Source organism: Octopus bimaculoides, chromosome 3, assembly GCF_001194135.2.
Source record: "Octopus bimaculoides isolate UCB-OBI-ISO-001 chromosome 3, ASM119413v2, whole genome shotgun sequence".
Taxonomy (NCBI): Eukaryota; Metazoa; Mollusca; class Cephalopoda; order Octopoda; family Octopodidae; genus Octopus; species Octopus bimaculoides.
The window spans coordinates 101,532,460-101,552,818 of record NC_068983.1 but is presented as its reverse complement, the minus strand read 5'-3'; the positions used below and the strand labels follow the sequence as shown (position 1 = coordinate 101,552,818).

Below are 20,359 nucleotides of genomic sequence, written 5' to 3'. Positions count from 1 at the left end.
GCCACTATCCTAGAATTATTGATATCAATAAGTTATTAATAAACGAAAATTTATTTCAAATGATATTGAAAATTTCAAGCTGACTTACCATACCAAGACGAACATTACTAATACGCTCCAATAAGCGCCGACGCTTCGTTTTCTGAGTAATCTCATTAACACTAGCTTGTAATGAACCTGCTTCATCTTCTTTTATAGCCTCCCTGTAAATTATAAAGTCTGTTTGTAGCTTGGTTCATTAAATTAAAATTTTAGTTTCTTTATGAAATTATCATTTTCTGTTTACTTCTAGTTTCCAAGAAATATATTTTGAAGTAGGACATAACAGCCATCTACATACAGCAGAAGGTGGTCATAAAGCCATTTTTTTGACAAATCATAGTCTTTACCCAAGCACTAACTGGATCTGGTTAGTCCTACAGGCGATCTTACGATACCAGTACCAAAGATCGGCCTTTTCTGTAAAAAGTGTCTTCGGCGATCTTTACCAAAGATTGGCCTTTTCCGTAAAAAGTGTTGGAGGGAAAGAGGGAAACAACGCCCTAAAAGTGAAAGAGATAAAGAGAGCACGATTTCTTTTGAAGTTGGCGCTGGTGTGTGTATGTGTGAGAGAGAAAGAAAGAAAGAGAGATAGATAACAAGTTATTTTTATTTCCGTAATTTTTCAGATTAACAATCGCACGATCTTCACTGGGGTGTTAGGGTCAGGGTTAGGGTTTTAGGGTTAGGGTTACGGTTAGGGACGGAATTCCTTAACCCAAACCCTAAAACCTTAACACCGTAGCAAAGATTGTGTGGGTGTTAATCTGAAAAATTACCTTATTTCCTTTTTATAGTGAGTATGCGAGACAGAAAGTGTGGTGAAGTTCTTTTGTTAGTGTGAGAGAGAGAGGTTATGTATGTATGTACACTTTTTACGGAAAAAGGCCAATGTGAAGTAAATAAACATGCATGGGTGCTTTGGTACTGGTATCGTAAGATCGCCGTCCTACATTTAACAAAGGTTTCAAATTGTGGCACAAGGCCAACAAGTCCAGGGATACATCAACCCCAGTGCTTAAGTGGTGCTTATTTTACCAACCCTGAAAGGGATGAAGGGATGAAAGACAAAGTCAACCATGGCAGAATTTGAGCTCAGAATGTGAAGATGGAAAAAATGCAACTAAGCCTTTAGTCTGACATGCTAACAATTCTGCCAGCTTGCTGTCTTAGTTTTACATTTAATGTAGATATCTAAAGAATGAAATATATTCCAGACACAGCCATTTTGTCTACATGTTCAGAATCGTTCCATTCATTATCTGTCATTTGAAGTGTACTACTGGCACTTGTATTGCACTTATTGAATGGAATCTATCAGATTGCTAATCAAATACTCAAAAGCACTTTCATGCATATTTCTTTGTCAAGTAAAGGCAGGAGCAGGCATACCATTTCACACGTACTCTTTTGATTCCTTTTGATACAATCTCATTATTCAAAATATTTCATGTTTTTTGTTCTTTCGGCAAATTATTTAATTGCTTCTCTGCAAGTAAGATCAGCTTATTGTTTAACTTTTAGGCAAAGACTTTTGCTCATGAAAATTTTCCAAGCAAGTTGCCTATCAATTATAGTCTATTAGTTTCACTGCTGTACTCTCATTTTACTTATGCTCCATAAGTAAAACTGACCAGTGATTCCTTAAAATCATTTAAATATTTCTTGCATTTAGACTGAATTCATTAATCATTAATATTGGAGATACGAGAACAAGATGTTTTTGAAGATTTTTTAAAAGAACTTGTTCCTCTATGAAATTTAGAATTAATACTTATCAAATATTATGGCTATTAGGCAATCTCATAACAAAAAATTCTGTACTAACCATGTACGTTCATATGCCGTTTCCCAACGGTAAAGGTTCTCGTCGTCATCAGCCATGTTGTGTAATTTTCCCCGACTACCTTCAGAAATTAAATTGGAAGTATAAGCATAAACACATTCAAATGTACAATATACAAATTTAGCCAAGTGTTTCAATCAGTGGTAAGCTACCAAAATTTGAGCAACTACTTAGCAACAAAAATTTTAATCATTAGTTTAAAAAGATTCTAGATTCAACAATAAAATATTTCTTCTTTAATATAAAATGAATATAGAGTAAATCTGAAAATCCAAGAAAACTGGTGACAAATTGTGTCAGGTAAAAATCAGTCAATACAATCTTTGGAAGAGTCCCTCTCTCTCTCTTTGGAAGAGGCACAAGCACATACACAGACACATACACACACGGCAGTAACTTCCGCCAACCAAATTCAATCACAAAGCTTCGGTCAGTCTGGGGCTATAGCAGAAGACACTTGCCCAAGATGCCACGTGGTGGGACTGAACCCGAAACCATGTAGCTGGGAAGCAAGCTTCCTATACGAGGATTGTAATATAATATTTCTTAATTTTGGTCTTTCATCTGAAGAAAGGAACTAAGTCAAAATTGAAAAGTGGAGAGAAGAATTGTCATGGTAGGAAATGAGGAGATAAGGAGGCCAAAAATTTGACCGGTATGTAAATATATTCCTCACACAACGGCAAAAAGATACAGATAAGGTAACAGGATGAAGTATTGTAGAGAGAAGGTAGGTAGGTAGGTAGGTAAATAAGCACAATACATCAACACACTATCACCACCCCTGCTATTTTTAGTTTGATAAAAAAATTTTATTTTAAAATCCCCCACCTCATGTATTTCTCAATTTCACTCCTTCAGCTCTTTAAATAACCTGTCAGCAACCTTAATCTTATTTGACTATCAGAGCTTTCTTCCCTAGGAAAATAAATGACTCACACTCTTCTTCAAAGGTAAACAATTATAAATTTCTTTTTAGTTGCTTACTTAGAGGAGAAAGGCAACACTCATGATCTTTTTTTTCAGTCTTTGAGAGTGCCAGGAAGAAATCACCTTCAGAATAAAGATCTGGCTTGAAAACCTACAATAGAGTGGTCATTGTTAAAGGTACGGTCAGGTGTTGGTGTTAAACTTGGACATGAAGTTTGTTATATCTAATTGGCAAAGATAAAGAAGTGAGTAGCTAAGTTTCAAGACTTCCATCAGTTAAGCTTTTGGACTTATACATCATTCTGAAATTGTGTTCCCACACCAATTTATAGCAGGATTTGGGCTCAGTACTACAATAAAACATCAATTATATTAGACTCTATTGCTTATAGCAATGAGCCACGCTTCTCTACATCATACTTAATCTATAACCAGGTGGAGTGGATCACTAAAAATTAGTTGGATGTAGAACATTATTAGCAATATTGCCAAATAAATGATTCAACAAGATGCTGCAAGTTTTTGTGCATACTGAAGATGTTGAAACAAGACTGCAACATTAATCCTTCAATTACGTCCCTCTCCACTCATTTATCCAACTCACAAGTAATGCAATTACATCTTGCTGCAGGTGTTTGTTGTTTCAGGGCAAGATATTTAATTCCATTTCTCTTTAAAAAATAAATCACTGGGATTAATTTGTGAAGTCATGAGCAAGGGGGGGGGGGAGAAAGAAAAGAAAAGTCAGTGTTAACATATTAAATCTAGTGATTATCAAAAATCTAATTATTTTCCTCATTTTGGCAAAAACGGGAGACAACTACCTGCTAGAGTCTAGCGCTATATTCAGGAGGAAACAATTTCCTCATATTTGTTAAATATTACAGAAACTGGAGTTGCCCACCAACTCTAGATCTTTGTTCATTTAAAAATCAAATTATATATTTCTAGTCATCAGGTTCTGCAAATTCATAAATAATGCACAGATGATATAATGATATGGCAGTTTACCAGCACCAAACTTTGAATGAAGAGTTTTTAACGAGCAGAGATTTTTTTTTTTTGCTGGAACGAGGAAAAGTGTGTTGGAAAAGAGTAAAGTTAAGGAATCTTCTGGGTAGAAGACTTGACATTTTCCAACTTCATTAATAACCTTTCTACAAATTTTTTCATTTCTTAGAGGGTTATGACACATGGAATGTATTTTATTTTACTGATTTTTGTCTTTTGTTAACGCAATCACTTATTTCAAAATATTTTTTCATTCAGTTTACAATTATACTGTATTATAAATTAAAACTAGACTTTAACACGAAAGTTTTAAATAATCGAAGAAATCAGGATTAGAGGTGGCTTTTTCTATGGACAAAACTAATTTTGTAAAAAGAGGGAACACTTTTGAATGATTTTTCGACGACAGATTAAAGGCACAATCATTCGTATCCGAAAAGGAATATAGAATAAAATTGGATTATATAGCCTGCATTAAATCTCTAGAGAAAATTAAAATTGGATCATATAGCTTGCATTGAATCTCTGGAGAAATTACAGTAAACGACAACAACAGACTATCATAAATTAAAAATAAATAGAACTTTTACAGTCATTTTCCAAGTTTTATGCTTGTAGTGTTGTTTGCGTGAGTGACAACTCAGTGTAATAGTTTTTGTTTTATCTCTTGTAATTTATACTTATAAACTCGAAGATAATAATAATGTAAATTTTGTATAATGTATATTGCCATTATTTTAGTGAGAAAATAAAGATTAGAAAATTTTAGTTAATTACTTCGTTATTATTGTCCTGGATGCATCTTTACTTCTCGTGCCGATAACCAGCATGGACTAATAACATTATTCTTAGCCACATATACTTACTACTACAGGTGTAAGGTGTACCGCGCTCGAAATGTATTTTTAAAAGCGCCAAAATAATTATTTAAATAACTGAAGGAAGTAAAAAATTTTCTACTGCAACAAAACTTAGATCAAAACTATTTTAGAGTTTTACAATGCATAAAAATAATATAATTTAAATTATTCTGATAGAGAAATATATTATTGTTTTTGTTTTATTAAAAGCCTAATATAAGATTTAAAAAAAAAAATTCTTACTATTCTTTTAATAATTGATACTGAGCTTTGAATTAGCTTACGAAGGGTAGTTTTAATTTATCGGTATATGTATAGCTCTGTATGAATGCCGTTGTGGTGTTTCGGCCATGAGTACCGTCAGATAAAGTGTTTTCCAAAAGGGACGTCTGCTTCTATTCTATCCTCGACTGCTGTGTCCCCTCTGTCATTGCTTTGGTTCTGATGCGATTACTTTTTGTTCGATAGTTGTTTTTTCTTGACTTTTTATTTGTTATCCATGATATAGTGCAAATTTTACAATGATGCATTTGTTGCGAGGCCATTTCGGGTGAGTGTATTTATAGCCTTTTCTGTAAATCTCTGATTTTTTTTTAGACTAATCTTTAATTTTTATACAATCTCAAATCTGCATTGCTTAGCTGGTAACTAATAAAACACTACTTTCCATATAATGCATTTAAATCTGTAAGGTTTGTAAGTACGTTATTTTTATATCAACCTTTAATGTCTTTGGAAAGGTCAAACGCTTTCTTCGAAAAGGAAAGCATACAGAATGTACTTTCAAAATCCATTCTAATTCAGATTATTTTATTCATTCTTGACTATTATTATTCTTTAATGTAAAAGAGAGGGATTTAATTTCATTAACTGTTATAATACATTTGCTTGTCACTCGAACAATTATGAAGTATATTATGCATCTCTGACCGTGACTCCCAAGATTTCACCAATGCTATCTATATTTAGCCTAAACGAATTAAACTGAAATTTATTTATTGACTTTTTAGGGGTGGGGTTTGCACATTAGTGAAGTGTATGACATGAGTTTACATTTCATTCAACACATCATTACAACTCATCGCATGGTAACTATGAAATCTGGATTTTTCGTGTCTGCAGCAGACATACTTTCAGTTTAACATATACATTTACTTCATTCAGTCTTTTTTTTTTTCAAATTAAAAGAAAACGTAATATGCTGTGTATTTGTCTTAAACGTTGTCAGCTGTTCTGAGATATGAAATAGACAATGATTTATCATATCGTCCTAAAGTTCTCTACTGCTACGAGATATGAAATAGACAACAACAATTTATATCACATTGACTCCGGAACTGTTTGATGGTCATGCCTTTCTCAAACAATTACGAAATTAAGATTCGAATAATGATATGTTGCAGAATTTTCTAATTCTTGTTATCTTCAATGTTTGCGAATTAGTGGGGCTAAGCGTAATTCCTGGTTACTGTTATTTATTGTTATGTCATTTTTTTCTCCGTATGATTTCAAATGATTTTCTTTCTCCACTTTACTTGAGGAGAGATATACTGACTACACCCCAATTTCAGATAAGCAAAATATCTTGTCATAAAAATTGAAACGTTTCAGATATTTGAATTTTTCCCCCCTTTTTCATATCTACATTCTTAATCATTCCTAAGAGTGTCTTAGCTCATTTGAAAAGATTAATACATCTTCACTTTTGGCGTTAGCAATCTACATTGATTAAAAAATTTTTTTTTTTTTTTGCATGCTTCATGCGGCTCTGTAGTATTTTATTTCAATGGGACCATTTCCCTTTGATTACTTCAAATTAATTTTCATTCCTTGCTCCATACTGGTTTTGGTTAAACCAGTATGGTTTAATCAAGTTTGTGACATCCAGTCTAAGTAGATATCTAAAAACCTATATTTATCCAATTTTTTATTACTATTTTTATTTTTATTTTGTGGTTTATTTGAGAATACGATGCCGTCCTTGTTCGATGGATGTCAGCACACTAAAAAATATTTTATAAGTTAATCGGAGAATCAGCTGTCTCCATTTTACCTAACAGGTTCACTGAGACTAGTGAGACTGATGCAGTTGATGTTCTGCTTGAATATCTGTATAACGACGCCTGGGTGGGGTAGGAGTTCCAGAGGATTGAACTTCTCGATGGCAAGAAGGATTGGGAAAAATGTTTAGTGTGGGATGTAGGAGATGAGAGAGAGATAGTGTATGATGTTACGAGTGAAGTTAGATTGGTTTGGATCGAGAAAACATGCTGCTAGGTAATACAGAGGACCACTATAGAAATGCAGGAGGTAGATGGAAGAAGGGATGCATCTGTGTGCTGGTGATTAAAACGTGTTGGTTTATTGACTCTCTAACAATTAATCAAGTGGTCTTCATTAGGATCCGGCCTTGGAATCTTATGTGCATAGCACAAGGCTGTCCAAATGCAATTACTTTCAGGATATAAGTTAGTAGTTGGATGAAACACACGGGCTGATATAGATTTTCGATCAACCAAAATGCAGAACGAACGTCAAAAAACTCTTTGTGAGACAGAGTTAATGAACTGTTGAGTCAGTGTTTGGGAGACTGAAATATTTAGCAGTGATGAGGGGGAAATAAAATTGGCGGACTTAAGTAGTTTACAAGCAGCAATTGCAGGAAAGTAAAGACAAATGAAGAATACCACTCAGGAGTAGGAATGTGGTTGAGGAGTATTGACATTTTCTTGGATTTAGTCCCAAATGCTTGCATGTGCAATGTTACCAATAAATAACTTAAGAAGATTTCTAATTTGTATACTGTTAGTACTGGCTCAAGAATGAATCTAAAAGTCTTAAGGACAAGAGTGCATTAGTATGATTTGAGAGAAATTTTCTAGTGGATATGTACTGCAAGAAACTGGAGAAAGATTGAATGTTATAGGTTAGTTGCTCATAGCATCAGAGAATTTTCTCTTTTTGAATAGGGGTATTATGTTTGTTAAATACCTGCAAAAATAGGACCCAGTTGGAATTATACTTGTTTACAGAACCCTTTCATTTCAGGTGAAGCAGAATATTTAAATGATATTCTTTGAGGTAAATACCAACATAGCTACAGTTAAGGAGGAATTTAAAAAAATGATATACTACACATCAGCATCTTGTTTCTTCTTCAATGTCATATGTTAAGCATTTCATTTGCAGATCAAAACTTGCAGCTTGTAACGGCTGGTCAGCAGAATTGTTATCGCTGCTTCTCCTCCTGAAGAGGATTGGCCTGCAAGAGCACAGCTGCTATCACCCATGCTGGTGCATTCTCTATAAAGTTGTTGGTGTTAGGAAAGGAATCTAACCATAGAAACCGAACCAAATCAGACTGGAACCTGGTGCAGTTCGCCTGCTTTCCAGCTCTAGTCAAACTGTCCATTCCATGCCAGCATGGAAAACAGATGAATGATGGTGATGATGACTGTAGGATGTATTTTTTTAATATACAGCTGCACTACAGCATCCATGTAAGCTGTTTTGAAGAGGCTGGAGTATGGGCTTTGATATTGATTTCTTAAGTTCGGAGAAAGTTTCTGTCACTCATTCAGTTGCAGAGTCAGAAATAACATATTTTCTGCCATTAGTGAGTAGTTGATATATTAGAGGCCTGATCAATTTACTGATTCTGTTCTTTAGAGGAGCTGAAGATATTAGGCAATATTTTGATGTGAAGTAATATGCATTGAGGAAACCAATGATCAGGCAATGGAGACACCAGAACAGAGGCTAAGTTTGGAAGATCAAAGTGGTGTATTTGGAGAGAAAATGGGTCAGTCCATGATTTAAAATACAGAGCAGATTAGCTAGTGTAAACTGTTCGGAATAACCAGATTGGATGAATTAAAATAAAGACTATGGACTTTCTTGTTGAAATCATTGGTGTTCACAGTGAAGACTCTTGATGTGAATGTACTCAATATAGAACAGAAGAGACGAGTAACTCTTGATTATGTAAATTCATAGAATATTAAAGGCAGTATAAGAAGTAAACAAGTTAAGCAGTAACAACTTCAATTAACCCTTTAGTATTCAGATTACTCTGTCAAATATAATACTGTTGATTTGTTTAGGTTCCCATAACTTAGTGGTTCTCTAAAAGAGACCAATAGAATAAGTAAAAATTAAAAGTACTGGAGTTGGTGAATTTGACTAAAATTCTTCAATGCAGTCGTACCTCAGCATGGGCACAGTCTAATGATTGAAACATGTAAAAGAATAAAAGGGTTGAGACAGGTGTGGTGTTCAATGATAAATATGAGTTTGATGGCAAGTAGATGATGACTAGAGATTAAGAAAGGTATAGAGTTGAATGTAGAGAAAGGTGGAGGAGATTTGAGGAAGTAGGTGCTGACTGGCTGTACAGAAAGGTAAAGAGCATCAGTAGACAGGAGAAGGATGAAAGAAAGAGAGATGACATATAGTTGGGGAGGTTGCAAGTGTGTGTAGAGAGGACATAGTACTTGGGGACAATGAGAGATGTACGGTGATACAGGCAAATCAAAAGGAAGTAGTTCAGTGGAGAGGATTGTGGAGAGATGTATGGTAATAGGAGCAATAAAGGATGGATGTCAAGTGGTTCTATGTTGTATGAAAGTTAAATAGTATCACTGAAAAAATAAGATATGGAGTTCTGCTCTCATTTAATTACAGCAGCAGAATATTGCAGTCAGACAAGTGATGCTAAGACCAGTGATAGAGAAATGAAAGGTGGAGGAGCAGGTTTGACAAGGAAACTGCGTGAGGGGCTCAATTGTGTATATTGATAATATACTTCCAGAATCTTAGTTCCACTGAGATGGGCAGGTTCTCTTGAGCACTGCATATCATCAGTCATCTTAGTCTTTTATCATTTCTTCAGTGCAATTTGAAGTCCTGAAATCAGCTTTCACTATTTAGTCCCATATCTTCCTGGGTCTCTCACTTCCACAAGTGAGTGGCACTTCTTTATACAGTTGTTCTCATCCATGTGCATTACATGTCTATACCAGTGCAGTCATCTCTCTTGCACACCTCATCTGATTCCTCTTATGCCCAATTTTTCTCTCAACACATTTGTACCTTGTTATGTGCACTAACTGCACATCCAATGGAGCTTTCTAGCTTTGTTTCTTTCTGGTTTACACATGTTCTCTTTATTCAGAGCCCATGTCTCACTATCTCTTTATTCAGAGCCCATGTCTCACTATCCTGTAGCATTGCTGTTCATACAATCTCGTTTCATTCTGTGAGAGAAAACTTCTGTTCTCAATGGAAGTAATAGTTCTCTGAAACAAACCTGGAATCAAAATTTAATTTAGTTAAAGTCAACTTAGCAAAAACTTCCATCAGGTAAATGATTTTGCTTGATCTGTTGAAGTGGAATTGATAGGAATCTTATACAGTGGAATCACAGGTTGATAGAGTAAGCAGACTTTGTAAGTGGCAGATGTGCAGGAACAATAAACACTAAATGCGCGCAAAAATAGACTTCCTCAAATGATAAGTTTCTCTAGAAGTAGTTGATAGTTTTTGTTACTTAGGCGACCTTATGAGCTATAGGAGAAAGTGACCTGAAAGTATAGTAGCCAGAGTAAGAACAGGCTGGAGAAAGTCCATAATGCTGTTACTTCTGTTTTTAACAAGAAGTTTCTCAGAGTGAAAGGTAAACTAGGATTCTTGTGCATGAACGGCAATACTACATGATAGCGGGACATGTGAAGAATACAAAGAAATGAGACAAGCAGGCTCTGCTGGATGTGCAATGTCAATGTCCATGAATGATGGAGTACAAACATGTTGAGAGAAAAACTGGGCATAAAAGGAATCAGATGTAGTGTGTAAGAGAAGAGTCTGTTGTTATGGGCATGTGATGTGGAAAGATGTGTACAGCTGTATAAGGAATGTGTAGAAGAGGGAGACCCAGGAAGACAGGAGCTTTTTTCACATTCTAATAAGAAATAGTTGGAGTCAGTTTTTAGGATTGGTAAACTTTTATAGTTGATATTCAAATTTGTGCAAGAAAAATGTTGAATTTCAGAAAAGAAGTTCTATAATTTTTGAAGTATTCTTGAAAGTGTGTGTACGCGCGCACACACACACACATATACACACACACACACATACACATACACACACACACACACACACACACACACACACTTATATTGATACCAGTAAAGAAGTTACATTAACAACTGATGGTAGTGGGTAGTCTTATTAGGAATTTTATTCAGGACTGTATATGTCAAAGAGATTAAACACTAATTATCCAAATATTGAGATGGAAACTTTCTTAAGAGTATGGATCATAAATTGCTCCTTGGCAGAAAATTCTTGCTTAGATCTGATCATAGACTAATTAATCTTTAAACCACATAAAAAGAACTCCCAAAACTTATATCTTTGTAAATCATACAGCCGACAGCATTTGATTAAGATATTACACATGTCAAAGGACACACTATTTTTCACATTAACATTCTCTCAGTTACATTTTAAAGTGCAACCACAGTATACTAGTTCAGATAATGTTTAGGATAATTTCATATTCTAGATAGAAAGTGTTCTATTAAATCTTCATAGCCTACCTTCAGAATGTGTGAAGATCTGATATTAGGCAAAAATCATTTCCAGAATGACAATATCTAGAGTAACTGCTCCAGTGCTGAGAGACAATATTAGTGGATCAAACACAAACTCTAGAAAATGATGTTCTTTCCGATTTCAGTCTTATTGCTCTGCTCAAAGTATCCACAAGGCATATAATTTATAACTGTTCATTGTAGCATTAGAGGTATATGAAAGTTTGAAGCAATGTGGCATGGCTATTCACATGCTGTAGAGGACTGCATACATCGATGTCATAAATGTGTAACAGTTATAAATTTCTTCAAAAGAGTAGACTTTATTAGATTCCTGTAGTCTTGTACACATGGATGATACCCATGTTAATGGTATCAGATTGCTGCTTATCATCATGAATTCCATTTCAAGTGGCTAGAGGTTATTCATATTTCTAATTGGAAGAGCTCAGCCATAAAATAAGTGTTATGTATAATTTTCTCTCAGAATGGAGTAGTAAAAATTTTGGTGCCGTATAATACCCAAAAATTCCTTGACAGTAATATCTGTTCTTAACTTCAGAAAAGTAACTGCTTTCCTTACAAAAATGATTCTATATTACCTGTATTTTCCTAACCAAGGAAAAAATTTGAATTATTTCTTACCTGAATATTGTTCAGTTATCCTACAGTTTTACTTACTAACAGGCTACAAAATCTTTCTGTATTAATGGAGTACCTTGTTCCAACTTGGAAATTGTGAATTTTGTGATGCAAATTGGAAACAACACTGTCCCTATCACAAGGAATGGGACTGGAACCTTGACTTATGCTGAAATCACTTGAAACAAATCAGCCTCTCCTGATTTCAAAAGTACTCATATTTATGGTGATGTGTGACAAGACAACAGCCTCAAGCCGGTAGTAAAAGAGTTCCTTGAGGTACTCAATCTACCTGGGGTTGTTAAACCATAACATTTCAGGGAAATATGAAGATACTGATGTTATATAGCATTATAGTAGAACTATGAAATCGATGTTATGAATAAATGGCTTTTCATACTTTGACACACATGCAGAACAAGTTATGTGACTAGGTAGTCAGTAATAAGTAGTTGTGAAGACAAGAAGGTCTGTAGTTTGACAAGTCAGGATGCAAAAGTTAAATAGACTATATTGAATCTTCAGTCGTATATGACAATTTGTTCATCCATTCATCTTCTCTCACTATTCCTGGAAAGGTTGCGAGGGTAGATTCTACAGGCACCTACTCCATAGGGTCCTATTAGAAGTAGTCATAATTACACTTTCCCTCTAGATTCTAAAGCATGACTAACTGAGACTATTGTTATTATTTAACATCTTGTTCTTGGTCTACTCTTAGGCCTAAAATCCATCTTGTGCTTCTTTCTTGCAACATTCTAATCATCTTTGTAAATTATTTACATCATAACAGGAAGTCAAGATGACTTTCACCAGTAAAAAATTGTTGTCTTACACATGTGCACAACTTTTATACTGCTTACTGTTAGGTGAATTAATATTCAATAGTAATAATAATGTAGTCAAATTCATGTAGATTTATTCTTGGACACAGCTTGAACCCTGTTATTTATGCTTCAAAATCATGACTAAAAGTCTTTTTCTATAACTAACTGAATCTATATCTAAACAGGTCTGAGTAGAGTGCTTATAGGTTATTATTTTGTACCCTTTCATATAAGCTTTATTAAACTTGAGCTGATCATGTTTAGTGGGTTTTTTTGTTAGTTTTTCTTTTGGCTGTAAATTGAGATACCAAGTGAACGTCATTTGTTAATTGTCAGTTAGATCATTTACAACCCTAAGAGTAAATCTTTTTAAGCCTCTACTGTGGAGTAGATTGGCAGTAACAAAATGCCCAAGAAACAATTATTAATTACATAAACCCTAATGTCTAACAAAGAAGGGAGAAAATAAACAGATTACTGGGCTTGGGAAAACTTATCCAAGTTCAACAATTGATTTATTAAGAACAGGCATTTATATTACAGGCTGGATATCCTTATCCTCTTTGCTACTCCTGTCATTAATTTATCAATGTTTGTTCTTTGTAGCCTTTGCATCAAAGTCTAATGGTATCTTCATGTTTAGTCTGAGTTGATTGACATCATATTATTGGTTATTTTTGGGAATTAAATACAGAGTAATGTCTAAGAATTTCAAACATTTCACTGTTATTTAGCTTTTCAGATTTGACAAAAAAAAAAAAAGAATGAATAATAATTTCTTTATATGTTTAGAAGAGTGGTTCTCAACCATTCTTTGTCTATGGACCCCTTTCATTGCAGTTACATTCTGTAGTCATTTGATGTTTAAAAACTAGTTTTATCGATACTTACTTCAAAATTCCTCTTTCACTTTGTACACATCAACTTGTATTGGTTGAACTATGTAAAACATTAGAGCAAGAAACCTGTTTCTTGTGATAAATACATTTAAAGCAAAATTTTTTCATGGACTCTTAAAATATTGTGGATCCCCAATTTACTATTTTGTTTGCATGGAACTCCAAAAATCTTATATGGACCCTGGTTGACAAACACTGGTTTAGAATTTTAGATGTGAACAGATTTTAACATTTTTAATGGGTTTAATTAACCCTTTCGTTATTGTATCTATTTTGAGATTCTCTGTGTTTCTTTCAATTATTTTAAATATAAGAATGAATTTAGTAAAATAACTTAGTTATCATTCAGCTAGTGTTAGGAACATAAACTGTGACTAAGGTTTGGTGGAACATTTTAATTCAAAACTTATGAAAACAAGACATTTGTACTCAGAGCCAGAGCCAGCCTCAGCCAGCTTGGTAACAAAAGGGTTAAACCAGTTGTTGTTAGCTATTAAAGAAGCTGCTTCTATGAGGCAGATATCTTAATGGACTGCTGTGTTTCAAAAGTTGATATAAAATGAATGTTCACTAAGTATAACGATAAATTGTCTTCCATCTTGTTTAAAGAAATTTGCATGTAATATTCTATCAATTCATATTTTTTAAATATTGCTCTAAATGTCACTATTTCTATTTTGTAGCCCATGGTGTGAAAGATGTGTTCGTAAGGCTGTCAATAGTATTACAAATAAAAAATGCTTTTCAACTGTTGCACATGCCACTATGAAACCTGCATATGTAAAGCCTCTTCATTCCATCAGATTACTGGGATCACTCAGAATCGTTTGCCATCCTATTTTGTCTCGTAGCCTTCATGGAAATTTGTACTCTCAGCAGATGGTTTTCAAACCTCTTCTTCGAGTGTCTAAACCAGTTGCTGTTTCAAGTTCTCGACAGATAGGCATCATTATTAGAATTGCAGGCCGTCTTTTGAAAGTGCGGTATATACTTGTTGGTGGAACAATTGGTGGAGGCTATACTATCTCAAAAGTAAGTTTGCATGAAAATGCTTTTTTTTGTTCTTTTTCTCTTTTAAAAGAATAAATGATCAACTTGTGCATATGCGACCAGCTGCTAAATGCTTAAGATGCTGGAATAATGGTTTAGAGACTTCCGGCAGTTTGCTGTGCTTGTGAAGACATGTCAAGCAAATTAAAATTGTGGTTGTCTTTGCATACAGGCATGCCCCCCACATCCCTTTTCAGTTGAGCAATCCCTAATCTTGCGGGCCCATGGCACTGATGCTATGTAAAAAGCACCGATGCCAGTGTCATGTAAAAGCGCCCATACCAGTGCTGCGTAAATGCACTCAGTACACTCTGTGAAGTGGTTGGCATTAGGAAGGGCATCCAGTCATAGAAACCATGCCAGAACAGACATGGAACCCAGGCAGTTCTTCAGCGGGCCAGCTCCTGTCAAATCATCCAACCCATGCCAGCATGGAAAATGGATGTTAAGTGATGATGATGAATATGGTCATTTTGTTGTGATTTTAGGCAAAATACATGATTTCACATGTCTCAATTTACTAAAGACAAATTGCCTACCCTTTGGATTATGGAAAGACTTCACTTTTGTTTTTACAATCTGAAAGAATATTTAAGTTTTTATAACCATCCGTGACAAAGAAAACTGTACGTAAATGTTTTAGATTGTAGTTCCTTTAATAGATATGGTGTACTTAAAATCTGTGTATTGAGCTTAAGACAGAAGCCTCAAAACTAAGCTACTGAATTGCCATAATGATTTAATGATGTTTCACATTCCCATAATTAACTAATTTGTGAACAAACTGAAGTTTCTGCTACAAAGAATGAAGTCATTTTCACTTCTCACTCACCAATCCAGATTTTTATCACTAGTTCTTACTGAGATCATTAACTATTCCATTCAGGCTGAACTATTTCAGTTTATTTCATACCATTTTATGCTTAAGTTGATTAACCCTTTTGTTACCATATTTCTGTTGAATTACTCTGCCTTCATTTTTAAAGAATGAAAAATTTAGTAAAAACACTTTGTTGTTAAGTTTTTTTTTTAACATAAATTGAAATTTTGATAGGTTTTGATATAGATTTTTTTAAAACATCAAGTTTGCATTGTAGGGCTAGAAGCAGTCCCAGGCATAGAAATCTGGCATAAAATGATATGTATGTATGTATATATATATATATGTATATATATATATATATATATATGTATGTATGTATGTATGTATGTATGTATAAGCATAGGCACAGTTATATGGTTAAGAAGTTTGCTTCACAACCAAGTAGTTTCAGGTTTAGTCCCACTACCAGCTTGGGTAAGGGTTTCCTACTATAGCTTCAGGAAAACTAAAGATTGCAGTCATTATCAGCAACTCTAGGTCTTTCTACCTTTAATTTCAGTCATGGGAAAACTGCACTCTATGGGACTTTCTGAATGGCATACTAATGAAAAATTACCATAGATTATTTAGTAGTGTGACTTGCCTGATGATGAGCCATGTCTCATGCAGCCTGCATCTTCAAAACGGCTGCCTATGCCTGTTTTAGTTCCTCTGTCATGTTGTTGAAACAGAAGTTATTGATTTAAATAAAAATGTCATATTAAACCTCTAATATAATGTACAGCTCTATAAAACTCTCTATACTGTACACTCTGTAAAGTGTTTGACATTAGGAAGGGCATCTAACTGTAGAAACTATGCCAAAGAAGATATTGGAGCTCAACACAATCTTTTGGCTCATTGGTTCCTATTAAACTGTCCAACCCATGCTAGCATGAAAGACAATGATGACAATCATGATGGTATGTGTAATCTGTTTTGCTTTTTTAATCTTTTTTTTTTTCCTTTCAGAAATATGAAGAATTCAAAGATCAGCTTCCAGATACTAGTTGGCTACATGATTATTTGCCAAAACAGGAACATATTGACAAGATGAAAGAATTAACTGCTTCATTTCGAGAGCAAACCTCTCAGATTAAACTGCCTGAGTTGGTAAGTTGAAAGCTTAATTGGTTTCATACTTGTTATTCACACATTTAAAAAAATGAAATCACATTACATGTATGTTTAAAAAAAAAATTATAACTTTCTAAGAATCTGACTTTTCCAAATTAGCAACAGACAGAATTATGTGAAACCATAATATTACTAAAAGGTAGCAATGCTATACAGTTAGGAGCCCCCTCCCCCCCAAAGCTCACTAAAAACTCAGAAACAATATTGGTCTTTTTATCAAGACTTCAGAGCATCAGCATTGTTGGGGTAGCCCGCTCAAAATACTGAGATTAATTTACTGTTCTGTAATTTAATTTTAGACACTCAGCCATTCATTCATTGACAAAAAATATTTGGCATGGCTGTGTGATTAAGAAGTTTGCTTCCCAACCTTGTGGTTTCAGTTTCAGTCAATCTGAGTGGCACCTTGAGCAAGTGTATTCTACTTTATCTTTGAGCAGACCAAAGACTTTGAGTGGATTTCATTGACAGAAATTGAAAGATATCTGTTGTGTGTGTGTGTGTGTATATTTTTTTTTGTCTATGTTCCCTTATCTGGACATTACATGATGGTTGTAAATGAGCATCACTGTCATACAAGCAACATATTCTCTAGGAACATGTCTGAACATGGGAAATATTACCTTGCTTGGAAACGAGTAAGGGTTGGCAACAGGAAGGGCATCTGACTTTAAATCTGCCTAAACAAATTTCCTATGACTCATACAAGCATGTAAAGGCAAGACATTAAATGATGTTGATGATAATGATGATTACTCAAACCTCTTTCTTAAAATATTTTTTTGTCATGGTTTGAACAGGTGTGCTGTACAACTTATTACAATTTATCTTAATTCTGTGTTATCATGTCTGAAGCTCAGCATTCTGAGATCAAACTCACCATTTCTGCCTATGTTTTCTCCATTCTTTCTTTTCTGTGGGTACCTTTAATGATCAAACCAAGAAAACCATGTTGTCATTGGCTTTTTTTTAATTATTGACAGTGTTGGTAACAATTTCTGACAAACATATTGACATTATTTTCTCTCCAGTAAAAATTAAGTGCAAACAGTGAAATGTTAAATTATTTTTGTTTTTTATTAGTGTATTTTCAAGCATACAAGACAATGTCATACATAGTGAAAATTTGTAGTGTAAGCATTCAAATATTGACACTATCTTTCTAAATCTTGCTGTATTTCACAATTGTCTTGTGTAAATGGACCTGTCTTTTTCTTTTTTTGTGTAGTTGTAAGTTTTCATGTGAAAAATCCAACTTATATGCTGGAAAATATATCTTTATCTGGGTTTGGATTTAACTAATTCTGTTGCTGTTGTTATAGGAATTTTTGAATGAGGACAACCTTAAAAATTTACCATCTGCTGAAATCATGTTTGAGGAAATGGACCAAACGTCTTTTGATCGTTCAACTCCAGGTATAGTACTTTTCATGTTCACTTTGACATCTTTTACTTTAGACTGTAAAATTCTAAGTTTGTAGTCAAGTTAGCGTTGCAAACTAAATAAAATAAAAATAAATAAACTAAGCCTTTTGAATTTGATTTGATTTCACAAATATTGTATCTTCTAATTAAAAATAGGAAAGTATAATAATTTATATAAAAACTATAATTGTTGTCATACTTTACTGTGGTAATTAGATGTCAATATCTAATGTTTTAAAAGCAAGAATATTTACTGTACATTTGACACTTTGTTCTTATTTCTTGTTGTTTATTAACTTCAATCAAAATTGTTCTTTTGCAGACATGCCTGATACATTTGCCATTGATATTGGTAGTATCAAAGACTACTTTGGAACTGGTGAAAAAAAAATCAAAGACTTCCTAGGAAATGGAAATAAATCATTTAAAGATTTTCTGGGAATTGAAGAGAAGCAAGTCCTAGGTACTGAAGACCTGACAGCTACCGATACTCTTGAGAATATCAGTCCAAAAGAATCTGTAGATATTCTTGCTGAAAATATTAATGAAATTTCTGAGCGCAAAGAAATGTTAGATATATGTGCTGAAGCTGAAGCTAGGGAGGTTCTTGGAGACAATGAAATGATCTCAGAGCTTGATCCTATTTCTATCAGTGATAGCACTGTAAATGATTTGGAAGTTGATGCTACAACTAGTATTGATCTGATCTCTACTGATATGCAAGAGGAGGAGGAGAAAATTAATAGGGAAATGGCCAGTATGGAAGCTAAAGGGCCTCCCAACTATCCAGTACCAAATGATATATTGGGTAGATCGTTGTTTTTAAGTCCTTATTTTAAAAGTCTAGAATGCTTAAAATAGCCCAGTTGGATTTTTCGGTGTTGATCACAATCAGCTACTTTAGTCTTGAAAGGATTTCTCATTTTTATCTCAGAAGAAATTAAACTTCTCTTGGCTGTTTTCTCACAGTATTGGCAAAATTAGGCTCAGCCATTTGTACAGCTTGCTACTACTTGCTTAAAGAAAAATTGATCTGTCAGTGGAGTTCTCATTTTCATCATAAATTAAATTCTCTGTATTTTAAAATTCTCAAATGTGCATGACATCGTTATTTAGTTATAAAAAAGAAAGAAAACGTTGGAAAATATGTAAAAACTCATTAACCACTTGAGAAGTTCAAATCCTTATCAGGTGTACTTTGCTTTGACTCTTCCAAAATTGATAAAATATTTACTTGTATTGTAATTAACTACATTTTAGGAAGGGGTACCTTTACATGGCCACAATCCAATGACTGAAATTAGTAAAAGAATATAATTCTGTATTGGGGAGGATTGTAAGAAACTAAGTGATAAGATTTATTTTGAAAGACAATAGTTTCTTGGATTTATGTTTCGCCCTTTAGCATTCAGATGATTTTTATCAAATGTAATGCTTATTTATATACATTGTTTTGAATTAATCATGCATTATCTTCTAGCTTTGAGATTTTGATGTGATTGTTTATTTGTAGAATGACATTTTAGGGTAGGTGTGAGTGGTATGATCAGACCAGTTTGAGCATAGAACAGGTAAAATATTTGGGCTGGATATGGTTGGTTTAAATGCTAAAGGGTTAAAAAGGTCTCAAGAAGGTTTATCAAGGACAAGTAAACCTTGATAGAAATTTCCCAACAAATAAAGATTGAACACCAACTTTATAAATAAAGAAAACCTCCATTAAAGATTTCAAACATTAATAAATCGGTATAAACTATATGTATGACTTTATTATACTGAAAACATGAAATCTGTCTGGTCCCTGAAGTTAAACAGTGTTGAGTCTAGCTTGGATGGGTGGTCATCTTGGATTCTTAAATGCTGTATGAAATTGTTTAAGCCTTATCATGGTGACAGCTGGATGACTGAAATTAGTAAGAGAGTAAATAATCTCTGATTTCTATCACTGCTAATGATTAAGACTAAATCTACGAAGTGATTGCTATTTTCATGTTCTACAATTGATAAATGCCTCAAATCTCATAAGTTTGGTATCTGTTATTAGTGAAAGCAACTAACAGTAATATATTTTAGTATTTCAAAAACAATCTACATAAATTCTTTATAGGAAGTGTAAAACATTTCAATTGGACTTTGAACTTCTCAAGTGAACTTGGGATATTTTAAAATATGAGGATTTTTTTTGAAAATGACGGTATTCTCCTGATAGATATATATTCATTGCAATGTATATTTATG

General features: G+C 33.8%; 2 protein-coding genes across 5 annotated transcripts in view; one reads left to right on the top strand and one right to left on the bottom strand.

Moving 5' to 3' along the window:
* Nucleotides 1–4,726, bottom strand: part of LOC106875921 (general transcription factor IIH subunit 2) — a 28,617-nt gene extending 23,891 nt beyond the window's left edge. Inside the window, exons 1-4 of one of the 2 annotated variants that reach the window (XM_052966383.1) lie at nt 4,604–4,687; nt 2,873–2,966; nt 1,868–1,946; nt 89–203 (exon numbers count right to left, since the gene is read on the bottom strand). In XM_052966383.1, coding sequence (XP_052822343.1) covers nt 89–203; nt 1,868–1,923 — 171 coding nt within the window. In that variant the 5' untranslated portion in view covers nt 1,924–1,946; nt 2,873–2,966; nt 4,604–4,687. Of the gene's footprint in view, nt 1–88; nt 204–1,867; nt 1,947–2,872; nt 2,967–4,603 lie in introns of both variants that reach the window. The other variant, XM_014924236.2, reaches the window with a different exon arrangement.
* A 278-nt stretch (nt 4,727–5,004) lies between these two features.
* The window catches only part of LOC106875919 (dynamin-like 120 kDa protein, mitochondrial), a 68,429-nt gene continuing 53,074 nt past the window's right edge, over nt 5,005–20,359 (top strand). For 2 of the 3 annotated variants that reach the window (XM_052966382.1, XM_052966381.1), the window contains exons 1-5: nt 5,005–5,236; nt 14,331–14,679; nt 16,532–16,672; nt 18,019–18,112; nt 18,444–18,584. In XM_052966382.1, the coding sequence (XP_052822342.1) occupies nt 5,208–5,236; nt 14,331–14,679; nt 16,532–16,672; nt 18,019–18,112; nt 18,444–18,584 (754 nt within the window). In that variant the 5' untranslated portion in view covers nt 5,005–5,207. Of the gene's footprint in view, nt 5,237–14,330; nt 14,680–16,531; nt 16,673–18,018; nt 18,113–18,443; nt 18,930–20,359 lie in introns of all 3 variants that reach the window. The other variant, XM_052966380.1, reaches the window with a different exon arrangement.